The 18,184-nt window shown below is 42.9% G+C and overlaps 2 protein-coding genes across 2 annotated transcripts in view; both read right to left on the reverse strand.

Annotated features, from left to right (window-relative positions):
* The window catches only part of med30 (mediator complex subunit 30), a 31,854-nt gene extending 29,942 nt beyond the window's left edge, over positions 1-1,912 (reverse strand). Inside the window, exons 1-2 of the mRNA XM_034545826.1 lie at positions 1,804-1,912; positions 689-1,001 (exon numbers count right to left, since the gene is read on the reverse strand). Of these exons, the coding sequence (XP_034401717.1) occupies positions 689-910 (222 nt within the window). The 5' untranslated portion in view covers positions 911-1,001; positions 1,804-1,912. The remainder of the gene's footprint in view (positions 1-688; positions 1,002-1,803) is intronic.
* A 2,973-nt stretch (positions 1,913-4,885) lies between these two features.
* Positions 4,886-11,986, reverse strand: slc30a8 (solute carrier family 30 member 8). Its single transcript, XM_034545352.1, has 9 exons — positions 11,873-11,986; positions 10,536-10,702; positions 9,462-9,608; positions 8,472-8,625; positions 8,240-8,277; positions 7,057-7,169; positions 6,038-6,143; positions 5,818-5,952; positions 4,886-5,037 (listed from the first exon to the last, which is right to left on the reverse strand). The coding sequence occupies exons 1-9, from the start codon at positions 11,944-11,946 to the stop codon at positions 4,892-4,894; spliced, it is 1,080 nt and encodes a 359-aa protein (XP_034401243.1). The 5' UTR covers positions 11,947-11,986; the 3' UTR covers positions 4,886-4,891.
* Positions 11,987-18,184: the final 6,198 nt, after the last annotated feature.

Genomic DNA, 18,184 nt, shown 5'->3' on the forward strand with positions numbered 1-18,184 from the left:
CACTGCTTGGATCCCGTATCCCTGACTAATTGTTTCTGTAAGATCGTTGGTGGTATTTGTGACATGTTTATGCCAATTCATTATTAACACAGAGTAAATTATACCTGCTTTTGCACCAAAATACATTCTTGCCTTAAAGCTCAAGACATTGGAAGCTGAGTCTGAGATGAGTTCTGCATGTAGGCTACTGAAGCTACTAAAATCAAGAGCTTTTGGCTGCTTGAAGGGACTGATGTCTCTGCCTCGAAACAGCTTTCTATTTAATAATTAGTCGGCTTTGACTGACTTGTTTTTAAATCCTGCGTCCAAACACAATAAAGAGTTGACTTCCTGAGTGACAGCAGTTTAGTTTTTTGCATCCGTCATGTTACGATCAAATCTATTATTATTATTTTTGTATATTGCTGTCATATTTTTAAATACTTTGTTTTTATCTTTGGGCTTTTTATGATTACATTGAGCCGTTTTGTAGAGATCTGTTCAATTATATGGTGTCTTCATATTGCAGTTGTTGCTCCTCTCGTGCTATTGTGTTTATGGCATCTAAAGTGTTGGAAGGGCTTTGGGGATTTGGGGAAAATATGCAAATAATAAAATACGAAAAAAAAGACAGGAGAGGCAAACAGGAAACTAAAAGGAACCTGCCACCCAAATTTGACAGGCGTGTAAGCCAGAGAGTGAGACAGACCTGCATGTTCCTGAGGAGCTGGAAGATCTCCATTGTCCTGAGGACAATGTCTTGGACCGTCTCCTGGCCGATGCGACACAGAGAGGCTGTGTTGACATCACGTGCTGCCTGGGCCTGCTGCTGTTGTTGTTGTTGTTGTTGTTGTTGTTGTTGCTGTTGCTGCTGCTGCAGTGGTGGTGGAGGCTGCCCGCCAAAAGGCGACACTAGTGGAGGGGTTGTCATGGACACAGCAGGTGAGGATGGTGGAGGAGGGCGTGGGTCCAGGTGAAGTTACCAGTCAGGTGCTAGTCCACACCGGCACACCCTTACATGCCTGCAAGGAGGTCAGCAGTGAGAGCAGGAGAGGACCATGTCGACAAAGAGGGAGACGGCAGGACTGAAAAGAGGTTTCTTCTGAGATCAGCAGCCACATTCATGTTTAAGGGCATTGGTAAGATGTCTAGCTTGTATCATCCATCAAGTTATTAGTTTATTGTTCTTTGCATAATTACAGCTGTCGTTGGCAGTGAACACCTTATATCTCAGACCCACTGCGACAACGCTCATACAAAAAAGTATAAATGAGAATCTAAGACATGGAATAGTGCAGAAGTTAGATATGGCGGTAACATATGACATAAAACACAAGATGAAACACTTAATTGCGGCAGACAGCGAAGTGGTGGGTGTGGTTGATAAAGTGCACCACCGTTCATACGGTAACGCATTGTAGCTCTCTCGCCGCTTCACAGCTGTCCCGAAGCGAGGCGCTGCCTAGCTAAACAAGTCCAACACTGACCAAGTCTATGAGCTAACGTCTTAGCCGTCTCTGGAAAGGTGTGTACCGGTTTCCAGGAGCAGTTAAACGTGCCTTTACATCGATACCAGTATCGCTCTGGACTTCAAAAACCCACTCCCAAAGAGCGTCCCGGTCTGATAACGGGTTAATTAGCCACCGTGTCGGCTGAGAGGCTGACACCAAAGCTAAGTGGACAGCCGCCGCCACACACGCGAGCTTCCTTCCTCTCGGTTCATTTTCTGTGTGTCGTCTCCTTAGTCCGGCACGAGGTGAAACCCAACACGGAGGTGAGTGCTCATATGTGTTCAATAGCACGGTCGACAACGTGTAATGTTACCTGTGTGGTGATAATGTATCTGTTTTGTTGACATGTCACGCTCGCTGCTTCGCTCCTTGGATGTTTCAGCTACAGCAACTATCGCGAGAGTCCGTCTCTACACCGGGACTGGTTGCGGTAAATGAGGAAGTAGAAACGCCACTTGAAAATGTCCGTTTCGATATTTTATGTGATTTTCACGAAAGAGTACATTGTAATCTTCATGTTCCATCGTTTAAGATACAATTCGACCCGTGTTCATCTTTTTAAAGTGGCCCCCTCTCTCCCAATGTTTAAAAACGAGTAACTATGTTACGGTAATGCAAGGCGCACTGCAAATGTGTTCAGGCTATTCAGGGGAAACAGCGCCTCATGTTGGTCTACTCTTACATAACAGCCAAGTCTCACACGTCTGACTTCATCAGCCCTCAGGCCAATGGACGCCACATGATTGCTCCTCATGGGTCATTAAAACTGTTTTAGTAGGCTAAGCATATTTCCAATTCAACCCATGAATGGGGTGTGTTGTCTACTCTGTGTTAAATCAAATCCCTGAATGGATCCATCCACCCATGTATTACTTATATTGTACAGCTGTGCTTGGATTATTTTGTGAGTGATCAGAATTTAAATCAATTGAAAATACAAGAGGTGTCAGAAATAGAGATAAGTCCGTAAACGGCTGCTTCCTCAGCATGTGCTCTGTTGTGCAGCAGAATTACTGCTCTGACTTAGAGAGACTGGAAATAAGCGCTTTAAAAAGAGAAGAAAAGCTTTGCCTTCATGCTTGAGTGGGGCTGAAAAAGTAGATGATGCCTATTACTTAATTTACATTATTCATTCAGATTTGGGGTTACGGGCTGGATTTCAATTTATTTTTGCATAACAAAATCCATCAACACAGGTTACCTTTAAAGTGACGGCACTGCCTCATCTCACTGATGCTGAGGCTTGGACCTTGGCCGCGAGAGGGCGAGACAGCAAGCGGCCGACAGAGAGAGAGAGAGAGAGGGGAGGATGAAGTGGTCGTGAGTGGAGGAAAAGAAGCAGAGAGAGGAGAACCAGCAAAAACAGTTAGAGAGCAAAAGGTAACCAAAAAAATAAATTTTAAAAAAGCCCCCTTGTGAGGAAACACAATTATTAGCCGAGGGGGTATCAAGACTAAAACGGATTATCTAGCCACGTAGTGCATCACTCATGCTTTAATTAAACACACACTGATCTGGTCCCTCAGGGGTTAAGTTCGTATGGAGAGAGAAGGGATTACAATGGTCTGCTATGAAGGCAGCAGCATGTGAAGTCCATTCAACTGCACACAGCAACTTCCACGTCTGAAAGTCTGTGGATACAAGCGTGAGATTAGTGCAGCTGGAGGTACGGGATAAAGCAGTGTGGGTGGGAGGGCGAGCACTGGCCGAGATGGGAGAGCGGGTTGTGTTTTCATAAGAGGGCCGTTGGTCTGATCCTCAGTTGTCCATAAGGACCTTTTGTCAGCTCAGATTCTTTTTGACGTTTATAACGTATGTTTTTTTTAATGTTATTTCTTATCTAGTAAATCATGTTTAAACTTTTTTTTTAAACTTTATTGCCATTAACACGCATTGGCATGCAATCAACATCGCAAAACAAAACATAATCACCGTGAGGTCGTAAAGATGAAATAGCACCGTACAGAGAACACGTGCATCTTTACATAAACCTACGACAATAAAAGGACAGGATTGTTAACTCAAGTAGTCAATAACTGCTGTGCATCTCTTAGAAATCGACAGTTTTTGTTGTCATGCGTTCAATCATGTAAACAAGTTTGACTGAAACTCTCTCTGAAACCCAAACTGGCCGCCCAGGAACATAACAAATAAAAGCACACAAACTGGCTTAATGTCAAGGAGGTGGAGGACCTTAGGGGTCCTCATGCCCCTCAAGACAATGGATCCATCGGTGGGCTTGTTGCCCGGCAACAGAGGAGCTGGTGTCGGCAGTGAGGGTTTGAATGGATACAGTGCTTCATCAAGTAGGATTTTATGACATTGTAAATGGGACTTTGAAAGCAAGACTCATACGTATTTGAAAAGGAATATTTTATTGAATATTTAATTGTGCCTTAAAACTGTACAAAGGCAGTGGCGAGACACTGTAATTAACATACATGTGATGCTCTCATCACACAGTACTTGAATGCTGGTGTAATAGTCAAATAGAAGTATCTATTTTGGGATATTTACATACCACATTGTGTGCAAATGGCTGTCTCCTATGTGTTGATTTCATTGGTTAATGCTCAAACAAACAGTACTTTCTCATTGGTCGGAATGATTTAAATAAGGTCACAAGGTGAACACTAGTTAAAATGTGCTTTTAGGATATTGAGTAGGACTAAGTGGGAGATTCTCAGAGAGCACAGGCTTGTGGGATATGAGTTACTAAAGTCCAGGGGTTTACACATTAAAATGATTTAATGCATCGCTGAGGTGAATAAGTGCCACGTGCACATTTAAAGAGGTTACTTCCCCCAAACAAAAGACACACAAGGACATAATCATGCCTACATATGTGTGTGTTGACTCAGAAGGGATACTATCAAATGAGAATTTCCTTTAAATAAATAAAGGCATTTCCACAAAACAAAAACCGAAAAATAAAAATCACCAGAATGTAGAAAATCAAGTGTTCGACGCGTACGTCAACGCTCAAGTTTTCAAAGAAATTCAACAACAATGTAAAATGTATAGATTCATAAAAAGGGTAAATTTAGTTCATACAGTTCGTTGTGATTTATAGTTCAACAGAAATACACTAAAAAGCAAATGCATCTTTGGAATTATTTAGTTAATACTACAGGAACGTTGTGGATAGGGAGCCTTTCGTCTAAAATTATTTAAATCGTGAGCCCACTCGGGCACATTCTAGTTTCAATCTAAATATTTCTTTGGGCCTATCGACACACGGGGCACCGAGGGCACTTGGTCCTATGTCTTTGGCATGAATGTCACAGTAAAAACACAAGACCTCAGGAACCAGAGGGCGGTGGGGATGCTGCAGCATGTCAGAGCTCAGCAGCTCGGCCGTGTGCTCCGATGGGCTCAGGGGAAAGGACCGGGACACGTCCCTACATCTTGGGGTCCTCACACAGGGTACACCCAGGCTTCAGGTCGGCCTGCCTCTCCATTTGAATCGTAACAGAGTGGAAGTTGAAGGAGGAGACACAAGCCTGTGTCATTTCTCTGAGGACAGTCTGAGCGTCCACCGTCTCGTCTGTGGGAAGGAGAGGAGGACGGAGGAAATGTCAGCGGAACAAATCGGTAGTCGCCTCCGTGTGTAAGTAAATGTGTGTGTGTGTGTGTGTGTGTGTGTGTGCTTTTAAAACAGTTTCAACGCAAGTAGTAAAGAGGAAAAATGTGTCAATGTGCTGGTTACCAGTCCTGGAAAGTACCTTTGCTCAAGTACTGCATTCATGTGCAACTTTCTATTTCCCAATATAAATAATATTTTTTAATTATAAAACTAGTTCTGTTGGCTTCGAATTTCCACCTCCGATTGGACAGCAATAAACTCGGGGGGGGATATTACTACATATAGACTATAGGGCAATATATATCATTATTCTGAGAGCGCATAGAGATGTGGGAAATATTTTGTGTGGGCAGAAAGTTTTGAAAACGAGCAGAAATCTGGCTGAAACACATATGGTCTAATAAAGTCCAAGGGGTTAGAAATTAATTAACATGAATTGCATGCATCGTTGACGTGAATGAGATGCAGATGTAAAGAATGACTCAAAAGAGGAGGGAGGAGTTAATCACGCCTACATGCGTGTTGACTCAGCAGTTATGACAATTAATTGAGAACTTGATCTCCAGGAGAATAAATATGTGAAAGCATATAAAATGGCCGAGAGCCTTAATGCCTCAGATTTCTTTTTTTCATTCGTCACCTGAACTTAGTGTTCCTCCTTTACATGAACGAAGACATTTCCATCAGGAATTTCTGCGTACAAATTTGCCAGAATGCAGGCAGTGGAGCGTTTCATCTCACCAATGGCTACGTGTGCACTCAGTACAGTCTGGTTCATGGTGAGGGCCCAGATGTGAAGGTTGTGCACTGCCTTCACACCCTTCACGGCGAGAAGACCATCGCGCACCTCACTGTACTTGATCCCCGCAGGAGTGCCTGAGTCAAAATAAATCAAACAAATTGAAAAAGAGAGGAAAGAAAGCCGCAAACTCTGCGTACTGCCATTGTTTCTGGGCCTCACCATTCATCAGGACAACAAGAATATCCCTCAAGATGGTGATGGTGGTGCACAAGACGAATATGGAGAACAGGAAGGTGCAGATGGGGTCCGCCATCTTATATTCTGGCTGAAAGAAACAAATAACAGACAATATATTTTAGCTTGGCCAAGGCATCAAAAAGGTTTGAGCTGGTGTAGTTTAAAGAATGTTTTTCCCCAGTCAGAGTTATGAGGCTTAAGGGACACCGGACATTTGCAAATTAATGTAGCGTTTTTATTGTAAGAAGCTAAACATTCTGCAGAAATGAAAAATAGTTGAGCATTCTGCAGACGGACACCAAGCAACGAGGACGCTCCAGAAAATACGTCTCCATCTTTCCTGTACACACATTTCTCATTGTGGGAGTGTTTTAGCACAGAGAAATACAGAGTGGTGGAATAATAATAATAATAAACATATTCAGGGGGTGACTTAATATTCTTCTGAAACATTATTTTCACATTATTTTTTAAACCCTCATCACTGATGGGAATATATACACGACACATCATAGAGGAAAGTACTGCCTTAGCTTAATCTTTAAATCAGAGGAGAATTTGTTATCTCTGAATCACAAATAATAATAGTTACTAAAGGAAGTTTTAAGAGGTTTGAGATAATTCTTTAGGTTTAGAAATAAAGAAACGTTAAATGTTGCATGTTATTGTTATTTTGCGTGTGCCCTTTATTTTGTTTTGTCCTGAGTTTCATTATGCGTTTGTATCTATTGGTGAAAAAGCTTGAATTGCTAACTTTGACAATTTATTTCATATTCATTCATTCATTTCTAGCAGTTAATGCATTGGCCAAGTGAAGCGGTACAATTTCTATTTAGGTTAGCGATCGCTTTATTGGGAAGGAAATGTCAAATCTGCAAAAATAAATAACCAGCGAAAGCTTTGCTGAACACGGTGCAGTAACAAACCAAGTACCACACAAATTAACTTTCACGCTGCAAGACTTCCCACACTCGGTGCACACTGAGAGACAGAATGCTAACCTTGAAGAAGATGATGATGGCGCTGAGGAACACGCTGACGCTCTGGAGAAGATCTCCCAACACGTGGACGAAGGCCGCTCGCACGCTGGCGTTGTGCTGCTGAGCCCTCCCCCCTGGAAACACAAGTAGTCCAGTAACCGTGCAGATACGTAGACAGAATACTGGGCTTGGGACATTATACAATTAATTAGTACCAATACATTTTCCTCCAAACTCGTTTTTGGCACTCTACACTTTTTTTAATGTTGAACTTTTGTCATTCGTGCCTTTTCGTACTCTCAGGTATATTAGATGTTTTGTGCAACATGTTCCCCGTTCAAAGTGACAGTAGCTCTAACCAACTGCCACAGAACATTTATGGAAGACAGAAACCATTTTCAGTTATCTAATCTGCTTCCAGTTTCATGTTTTTGACCACACACACACACACACACACACACACACACACACACACACACACACACACACACACACACACACACACACACACACACACACACACACACACACACACACACACACACACACACACACACACACACACACACACACACACACACACACACACACACACACACACACACACACACACACACACACACACACACACACACACACACACACACACACACACACACACACACACACACACACACACACACACACACACACAGTTAAACAAGGGGTCCCAAATCCAGATATAGAATATTTCCGCAATAGGAGGCCCGGTGTTTTTTTGGGAAGCAGGGGTGTGAGAGGAAGCTCAGGGTGAAAGGCATTTAAACCGGCAATTCGGTCAGTTTTCCAACAAACCGTGAAAAAGTCCAAAGCTTTTATTTTACTGGTTTTGATTATTCAACTCTTAAAGCCAGGGTTTTGGCGTAGTGTCAGCCTTTCAACGAACCTTGAGAAATTCCACATCTTTCACACACGATTGGTATTATTCAAATTTTAAAACCAGCAATTCAGCTTTTTGTCCTTCACGCCGACACATTTGTGAAGAAATTGCTTTTCGAGGATATCTAGGATCCATTGTCTTTGACACTTTCTTCTCAAACACGGAACGTACCGTCAGCAGCCCTGTTTTGCTCGGCGTCGGCCGGGTCTTCTCTCTGGTTTGAAGCGGGGTGGTGCTCGTTCCCTTTCTTGTGGCTGTGGCCGTGTGAGCCGAGTCCCCCGTGACTGTGGCCGTGGCCGGACTGGTGAAGGATGAGGGCCATGCTTTTGATGGGAGGAACAGAGTATTTTCAAAGTGTGACTCTAATCAGCTCTAAATATAAACACCCCACAGCACGGACCCCAAGAGTCCATCAAAGTATGTATGGTATTGCTTTAATAAAAAAATATATATTCAAAGACGCACTGCGCGCCGATAAAAGCGGCACAAATGAAAACCGAGTGCGTATCTTACTCACACAATATTAGCCAACAAAGCACAACCGGAGGTAATGAGCATGATAGTGCCCTCGATGGTGTAGTTATTATTGATGAGGCGCTCCACAGCCAGGTAAACCAACACTCCGGTTACCAGCCAGATGGTGAAGACCGACAGCAGAGAACCCAGAATCTCTGCATGGGAGAACAAATTAGAGGGGGGGGGTAAATCAGGAGAAATATCACAAGAGTCATAGAGGAAATACTGACTAAAAGCTGCTCCACAACTTCAAATAACACAGAAGAACTTGAAAATGTGCTCGATATTAAAGTAAAATGAAGTGACGAGACTTCGTGAAACTGTAGAGGTCGACTCCTCCTTGTTTCAGCTCTAATTATCAGAGCAGCATTTGCAGATGAATGCACCACAGCTCCAAAGCCAACTTGTATTTACACTGGTAAGAAGCAATATGAGAACCGTAACATTATTTGTCTATAAATGGAGACACGAGTACTGCCGAGCGGTTTACCGTTTGAAATGTCCAAGTGTCTCATCGTCAGTAACGTCGACATTTACAATTCATCTTAAAGTTACGCTTAAAAAAGGTCTTCCTGAATCAAGGGAATGACGCCACCTTTCAGGCGAGTGTAGCGCCTCCACCAAAGAATGCGTGTACGCTATATTTAGAATACTTTCACCGCTTCATCTCGCCATCGGAAAGCCATTTAGGACTGATGGTCAAACTAATCTACGCTCTCTTCTGTTGACAGAAACAGCACAGGTGAGTTTCACTTTTCATTCAGTTCCATCTCGAAAATATCCCGTACACCGATATTGATCTTTTCTTTTTTTCCATTTTCGTGAAATTGTCCTAAATAGCATAGGAATTCTCGACAGTGACCTTTGACCACCGAATTCTAGATCGGCTCATCGTATAGTCCAAGTGGATGTTTGCGCCATATTTGAAGAACTTGGCTCCAGGTGTTCTGGAGGCCTCGCGTTCTCCAGGAAAGGAGGCGGGCGGTCGTACCTGCACGATGCCATCCGTAGCTGAGCTTGTGAGTGGCAGGTCGGGAGGAGAGCCAGAGGGATAACAGGCTGATGAGGAAGCTGATGAAGTCTGCAAGCAGGTGGGCAGCGTCCGTCATCACCGCAAGACTGCCTGCTAAATACCCACCTTCAGAAGGACAGACAAACAATCTGTATAAATATTACACCATCGCACTCCGGAAATGTTTGATTGATACTAGTGGGGGAGGTAACAACCACAATAAATGACAAGAAAAAAAACCAAGGAGAGAAAGGAGGAACGTTTGACCTGAATAAGCCACCAGAATGTAATAATTCAAATAACTTTGGTTTAAGTAAATAAACCAACCACATTGCACAAATCAGTGGTGCTATATGGAAACTTGAGGGGGGAAAAAAAGTATAATGGAAGAGTAGAGAAGCAGGAGAAATGAAAGTTCAAGAGTGGGAGAAAAGGCGAAACCCTGAAATGGAGGGTATATGTGAATGAGTGACATTTAATCTTTAATGTTATTAGTTGAGCAAAACTCGGTTTAAAATGAATAAATCCAGATTTTAAATACATTTTAATTATAAAAGTGACCCCCTCCTCCAGTTTAACGTTAACACTGGATCACATTTTAGGTTGGAAATTAAAGTTTTGGTGCTCAAGACATTTTATGGAGGGGGAGAGTAAAAAGTAAACTGACATTTAAAAGAGATGTTTAAGTGTACACCGACGTACTTTTTAAAGTTGGCTGCATCATGAATTATAGTTAAACCATGATTTAAAAATCAGGTTTACAAATTAATCCTTGTTGGTGTGACACAGCCATAACAGTTCAATACTTTGTTGCCATGTCAACACAGTGGATGTGAATGTGGCAAAACAAAAACTAAATGAAATCTGTGAAATAAGAGCAATGAAAACAGATTTTTTTTTTTACATTTACGACGCTCCCGACCCGCCTTTCAAAGTGCTCGGCGGCTGATGTTTGGTTAAATGTTTGGATGTGTCTAACTCTGAATCCAGTTTTTAAACCAAAGGGATTCATTCGCATGAAAGAAAAGAGCAACAGGAAGCCCAACGACTCACCAAGGATTTCACCGATCATGAACACCAGGCAGATGACGGAGACCACATACAACCTCCTCTTGGCCACTTTCTTCTCCCGCTCGCGATCCTCCCGCGCGTGGCTGTTGTCATGGCAATGCTTGATGGCGCCGGTGGCTTCTACCTGCAACGCCGTCTGGTTGGGCGAACTGGACGTACATTAAAAATAAAATCGGAATGAATTAATGAATGCAGTGGGGAGTGGCTCTGTGTGCATCCCATCAGTCATTGGCAATGAACCCGACAATTATTGTTTCACTTAACCGATCAATTAGTTATTGTCAAAAGTTCGAAGAGCAAAATCAATAAATCTCTTGAGAATGTTTTGCATTCTTGTTTTATAAATTAATTTATTGTCAAATTTGTTTGGATATAAATACGAATTCTGCACGACCAGTCCAGTACACGTTCGACCCAGTCGTGTTGTGAAAACAAGGTGGTTCTGCAGCACATGAAGAATATTTGGTGAGCTCATTGGTCCGGATGGGTGCTCATATAGACCGAGTAACTTGGGGATCAATGATACGCTCATTATTCTGTGTGAGTTTGGACGCTTGCTCGGCCTGGCTCACCCTAGACTGAGCAGGTGAGGCTGAGAAGGTGAATAAATGGATTTAAAAAGGGAAGGGGGAGGAGTCGACAGCTTGTATTTTGGGTTGCGGCACTCCTCACGTGTGGCCTGTTTATTTATACTGGAAGTGTCCAGATACCTACAGCATGTCTGCAGATGAGATTGTGTGTTTCTATTATTTTTGTTATGAATTGTTGGAAACAAAAATAAAAATAAACTTTAAGAATGCATTCAAAAATCATAGGATTTGTTTTCCACAAAAAGAAAAAAAGGTAGATGTTAGAATGAGTCTACTTAAGTTGTAGAACCAACATTTTTAGGGTGTTTTCCCTCTCAACAGGAGGCACATATTTACACAACTGGGCTGATGACTTAAAAGAGGGATGTTAAAACCAATAGTTGATAGCCTAAAACGGTGATAACCTTCGGAGCACCTCCCAGGGGGACATTTGCCAGAAGTCCACTTTTGCGCCACTGACTGTGGTTTGCGCACCGCTTCTCAGCCCAGCAGCCCCGTGTGGAACAAGGTAACGTGGGCAAAGACAGTGCCAAACCACAAATCGGCATTCAGGCCGACTGACATCTTTTTTTCTTCCTTTTCTTTCCTCCCCCACAAATATTTGATACACTTACTACGAGTTCCTTGTCACTAAAGCTCACTGAACGAGCTCAGATTAACGCGTGTGAGCAGACATATTGTCTTGTTGTTCTATTCCAATTTAGTGCATATGAAAGAGTCAAAGTTTACCTCGCCACCGCGGTGTACGCGCTGGCCAAGCCCGACACCAGCCTCACTCTCTCTGGGTCCTTCTTCTTGAACATGATTGATTGGCTTCTTGGAGACTAACGAATTAAAAAAAAAAAAAAAAAAAAGTGTTAAAGTGACAGACTGGAATAAAAACACGCTCCAAAATATAAATTTAAAAAAAAATGTAAAAATAAAAGACTCAAATGTGACTTCGACGTACGTCTAAAAGCTGCACCCAAACGTAACGTCTATATTCTGGTTGAGAATCGTCTTTAAGCCTCGCTGCCTCCGCTCGATGGACAGTTTCCCAGCCGCTCTGATTTGCTGTGCAGCTGGTTGGGGTTCAGGCGCGTGCGATGCCGACAAGCCTTGTGATCGCGGCTTGTTGACGCGCACCGTGTGCAAATGTATCGCCGGCTGCAGCGCTTTTCAGACCGGGTGGGGTGTGTGTGTGTGTGTGTGTGTGTGTGTGTGTGTGTGTGTGTGGGGGGGGGGGGGGGGGGGGTCGAGATGTTAAAGTTGAATAAAAGTCTCCCACTCTCAAGGTCAAAAGGTTGGTGAGGGGACGACGGACACGTTCACGGTGCGTTAAAGGTAGCGCTAAAAGTGGAGGATAAATTCAACTTTCAAGTCAAAGTTCCGGTGTGCACTCATCATCTCCATCGGGGGGGGGGGTTGTTATTCAGCCGGCTACAACTTGGACACGCCCACCCTCCTTGGGCGGCCGGCACTCTACGATTGCGCAATCAAACGAAGGGCCGCGTGCGTGTCTCCTACACGATTCATGTCTGATTGCAGGCGTCCTCGTCTCCGTTCAACGGCAGTATTTTGGATGCTTTTCTTTTCTTTTTTTTCTTGTTTTCTATCTTTAGGATGAACGTTTTGAACACGTAGTAGAAAAGGCATGTTTTAAAAATATATATATATATGTTGGACTCCTTGTTGATTGTCAACGATTAAAGTCCACCTCCCCTCAAAATGTGTGGGTTTTCTTTTCTTTTATCCAACAAACACGCATATAAAGGCAGTCGTTTGGGACATCACGAGAAATGATCGTGGTCTAGTTCAACTTGAAGTACACAAATATCAGAGATATCTTGTTGTTTTTAAAATAAATTGTATGTAGATTGTTTTTGTTTCTTGTAACTTTTTTTTACACCCAAATACAAATGTTCAAGTATTTTTTTCTATGTTTTGAATACGTTTTGTATTTCATTCCATCTTCATGAACCATGCATTTAAAACAAAGTTGTAAAACAGTCTAATAACTAAGTTATTGTAATGTTTCCCAAGCTCATAGGCTGTATGATAACCCGCAGAAAAGAATAAACAGGCCTTAGCTTATATTCTTTACAGATTGCTCAGCCCTGAAAGACAACCAGTTGTTAATGTTTGCTTCCTAAATCTACCACATGGGGGCGACAATGAGCCATGCTCATCAAGTGTTTGCGGTCCCATGTAAAGCACACCAGGATCTTAATAATTGTGATTATTGTGTTGTTGATATTATTTATGATTTATATATTTGTTTTGTTGTTTTGTTTTTTTTGGAGAGATTTTGGACAAATCTTTCTCCATAACTATTTTGTCTCCTCACCATCCAGTGGTGGAAGCCCACCTGCAGCTGCGATATTAAAGGGATGAACACATCCATCAATAATAATAATAATCCAATTATATAAATATTGAAAAGGACCACTACTAAGTATATTTTGATGCCAATACCTTTGTACTTTAACTTAAGTGATATTTTGAGTGCAGGGGTATTTCTGTGGTATTGCTATTTTTACTTTATGTATACCTCATATGGATGAGGGGGATTCCCTCTCCGGTCCCAAAAGAAACAGTCTAGCGTTTTAATTTAATATCAATAGCGATATAAATACAAACAGAGAATGATAGAAGGTGGGGGAAATACAGGTACATAATTGTAAGTTATACTCATTCACAAAGCAACTGTTGACATCACAGCTCTTACAACGTACACCACGGATCATCAGTCTCTTTAGAAGCCGCATTAAGAACATGAAAGAAATTTGCACAGTGAGACTAAAAGGCAGTTTGTTCTTGTATTCCTTTTGAGAGTGGTGACGTTTGATTTCTTGAAAAAGAAAGTTCTAAAAGTGGACTCAGTTTCAACTCTAAAAATAGCTTTCAATGTGTCAGTGTGGCTATATACGCCGATAGCGTCTGTGGAGTCCACAAAGTGGGCCTGTGTTTGGTTTGCCAAGGTGTGTGTGTGTGTGTGTGTGTGTGTGTGTGTGTGCGTGCGCGTGCGTGCGTGAATAGATGGTGTTGCTAGGGGCTACAGAGTGAGGGTAAAATAGCACGAGAAGGGGTTAGTTACACATGGCTGTTCACACTGTTCTTAAGCTCCTGACCCTGCAACGGGGCCACTCACCAGATCATGAGGGCCTATACTTACACAAAAGTCCTCTGTGTGTGTGTGTGTGCGTGTGTGTGTTCTGTCCTCCCTGCATCCTCTTTAAACACACAAAAAACTACAGACCAGAACCATTGAGTATTTTTAAAGATACAAAACTGCTGTCGCCCATGGCAACCGGCCGCCTCCTCTCCATCCTAATGAACACTGTGTGTGCGTGTGTGTGTGTGTGCGTCTGATACCCCCCCCCCCCCCCTCCCCCCCACACACACACACAAACACTCAGGCACACACACTAAAAGTGGTAAACAACTCCAGGTCAGGCATCTGTACAATGCACTGACGTCAGACCTGCTCCGTCAACATTCACACTCCACACTGCTGAGAGACAAAGGGGGGGGGGGGGGGGGGATGAAAGAGAGTGCTAGTTCCTCATAAGTCGTCAGAACTGCGAGGGATCTCATAACGGGAGAGAAGGAGAGATCAGACGAGGCTGCATCCTTACTACAGCTGAGGACGTGCAGGACACAGCAGAGGGTCGAGAAGGAGACCGCTGACCTGGCACGATGGAGGTGGTCTTAAACAGACTGCGGGACTTCTCCTGCAAGACCGCCACCTTTGACAACTGCAAACCGCCAGGACAGAGTGCATGCAGGGATCCTCGGAGCAGCAGAGCTGGGTGCTCAGCTGGAGAGGAAGGCAGCAAACTGGACATAGAGAGCGCGCTGGCCTGGCTGCGAAGGGAACTGGTAAGAGATGGAGGCTCGCTCTTCTTTCCACATGAACTCCGTGTCACAGTGTTTTTACTGTTGTAACTGCACTCACGTACAGGACAGTTTTGAAGGGTATCTGAGGAGTATTTACGCTACTTTATACTTGGATGTTGTACTTTTTTATGTAGTTGAACAGCTATTGTACTTTGATTTTACGCATAAGACATTTTATTAGATAAAGAAATAGGATGCATGTATGATTCATTGTGATAGATCAAACTCCCTGCATACCCACGCAGGTCGTGGTGGAGTTGTGTGCGCACTAATAAGAATGATAAAGTCGTAACTTGTCAAAACTAGCAAGATAGCCCCTAAGTCCAGGGCGGAAAAAATCAATAGTGACCTGGTCAAGATGGCATCATGAACATTATCACAACAATAAACAGAGAGAAATACAAACAGTGAAGGGAATGATCTCAACTATCCAGTTAATATGCAATACAAAATAAAAAAGTCAATTTCAAACTGTTATGCTGTGTTTTAGCATTTAAAATAATCTCAAAGTTGTCACATGTGGCCACAGGCAACCAGAGTTACACAGTCTCTCTTTAAGTACTTTTTGCTGGTAATATGGATATTAGTAGGATATTTACTTGGAACAGAGTATTTTATTACCAGAGGTCAAGTCATCCATCACCTCCTGGACCATTCCTGATGCTTTTGTGTGGGAAGTTATTGCCCTTTTGTTCCTCAGATGCATGTAGGTCATGTTGTTACAATGTCAAACCCGTTTAAAGAGGCTGTGTGTGTGTGTGTGTGTGTGTGTGTGTGTGTGTGTGTGTGTGTGTGTGTGTGTGTGTGTGTGTGTGTGTGTGTGTGTGTGTGTGTGTGTGTGTCCGCGCACCTCTTTGAGCGACTCTGTAAGGCCCATTGTCGCAGCCTAATATATCACTTGGCATTTAGTGCATTCACCCAGACAGCTCGTCATGGTAACCAAGTGTCCTCCGCACACAGAGGAGGAGACACCGCGTGTCTGAGTAGGACTCCAACAAAACAGCCATTAAAACAGAGGCCTCCTGCTCGGTGTAATCGGTCCCCGCTGTGTGACGGCAATGAATGACAACATCTGAATTTGACTCATCTTCAAGGACTGTTTAGGATTCATTGTGTGACAAAGATCTTATTGAAATGGTGTTTCTTGTCAGTTATTATGAAAGTAAGGCAATCAAACGCCTGAGGTGAAGCTCAAGGTCCATTTAGTAGCTACTCTCAAGCTTTTGAATCATATCGCATGATCTTCAGACGGAGTCATAATGGAAACACGACTGTACAAATGTCATTTTTTTTCTTGAGCATTTTTATGTCCACGCTGGCTTAAAACTCGAATTTCAAAGTTAATTATTGACCATGGAAACAGCCGTAGACCAAACATAGCACCTCAAAGTTAATGAAGTAGCTGTTCTGGACTTCTGGACTCACACCAAGAAGGATTTGGTCCATTGTGTGAAAGATCCAACGTCTCTGTCTGCTGTTCACAATGCGATTCAAGTGTGATAAGCAGTCTTAGAGATAACCTCTATCCATTCCCTCTAATCAAATCCCAAGGTTCTGTGTCCATGTTTTCCTTTCGAGAAAGACAATTTTGTGAGAGCAAGAAAGATGTCATGTGTTTTGTTATCCACATAGAAACCTCCTGGTTTAGACATTTTGGTCCGGGTAGTTTGCAGTGCAACAGAAAAAAAGGGCACAGGCAGATGCAGACACACCACACACACACAGTCCCAAGCACATTATTTGAAAAGGGCTGGTGAAGAAAAAACAAGAAAAGAAAGTTCACATTTCTTCTTCTCTCGTTCCTCGACAAAGGCGGTAGAACCAGCATCTTTCAGTCGGAGCCCAGTCTCCAACCTGGCGCTGTAATTAACGGAGAAAAGAAATGCAGATCGGCCCAGAAGGTTTTTTTGTTTGGGACATTCCTCACTCCTTAGGACAAACTTGGACCTTGAAGTCGGTGGAATTCTGAATATCTTATTCTACAATGCCGGCAATTAGACAGCCTCTCATAAAAAAAAAGGGAAGAAAGAGACTGGCAGAAGGAGCTATTTGCATTTGAAAGAAGGCAACGCTTGAATGAAATGGCCGTGGTGTCACACTGAGCATTAACCCGCTCAGCTTGATTAGGAAAAGCCAGAAATTGTGAAGTTCCTTTAGAGGTTCTTAAGTGATATATATATTTGGGCATGCTTGTTTTCCTCACTTTCCAGCAATCAATATATCTAAACGCTATAAAAGAAGAAAAAAACTAAACATGTTGTTGTTCTCTCATTATGTGTAGATGGAGATGCGTTCCCAGGACCAAGCTCTGATCCGCCAGCTGATGGAGCTGCACTCCGGCATCCAGGAGCTCAAGCAGGAGTTGTCTGAGGAGGAGGAAGAGGAAGAAACAGAAGAGGAGGGGGAGGAGGCGGAAGAGGAGGGCAGCTACTGGGACTCTGAGAGCGAACGAGGAAGCGGCAGCGTGTACTCCGGCTCAGGGGAGGTGGGCTTTTCCATTTCCTGCCTGAAGACGACTCCGGCCTTTTACACGAGGGTTTTGTCGAAGAGGGCGTTCAGCCGGAGGAGCTCTGTGCCATGACAATTCTGACTGTTAGAAGGAATTCAACTCTCTCCTCAACTTCCTCATATCCTCTAAGACAGTCAACAAAGACAAGGTGGAGCAAGATAAATATTTGCAGTTTCCCACCACGAACTAAACTAACTAAAGTATGACAGTGTAAAGTAAATATAATATATAAACGTGGAACAATTTTAAAAAAAATGCAATTATACACCTAAAAAGTAGTGAATAACCGTGTAACCTGCTGAGAGCGATGCATCCAGCACTTAATTTTATGAGCAGGTAGTCGAGAGTGGGATTAATCAAGAAAGTTAAATAGAGTTTTTCCAAAATGTCCAGCACAATGTCCAAAATTTTCCACATAATCTGTGTGACAGAAGATATTATAAATCCTGTATATTGTTGTCTTTGGTGAGTACTGTCTGTGTCAACATGCGAGGGAAACCTGTCCTCTCTATGTGGACAAACAGTAGCTGGTGACACAGATCAGAGCTTATTTTTCGATACAAATGTTGAGTTTTTGAATCTGTGGGTTTACATGTATTGATTTTACGTGTGTGTGTGCTGGAAGCTCACTGACCTTTTCCCGAATCTAACTG

Source organism: Cyclopterus lumpus, chromosome 11, assembly GCF_009769545.1.
Source record: "Cyclopterus lumpus isolate fCycLum1 chromosome 11, fCycLum1.pri, whole genome shotgun sequence".
In the NCBI taxonomy this organism is placed as follows: domain Eukaryota; kingdom Metazoa; phylum Chordata; class Actinopteri; order Perciformes; family Cyclopteridae; genus Cyclopterus; species Cyclopterus lumpus.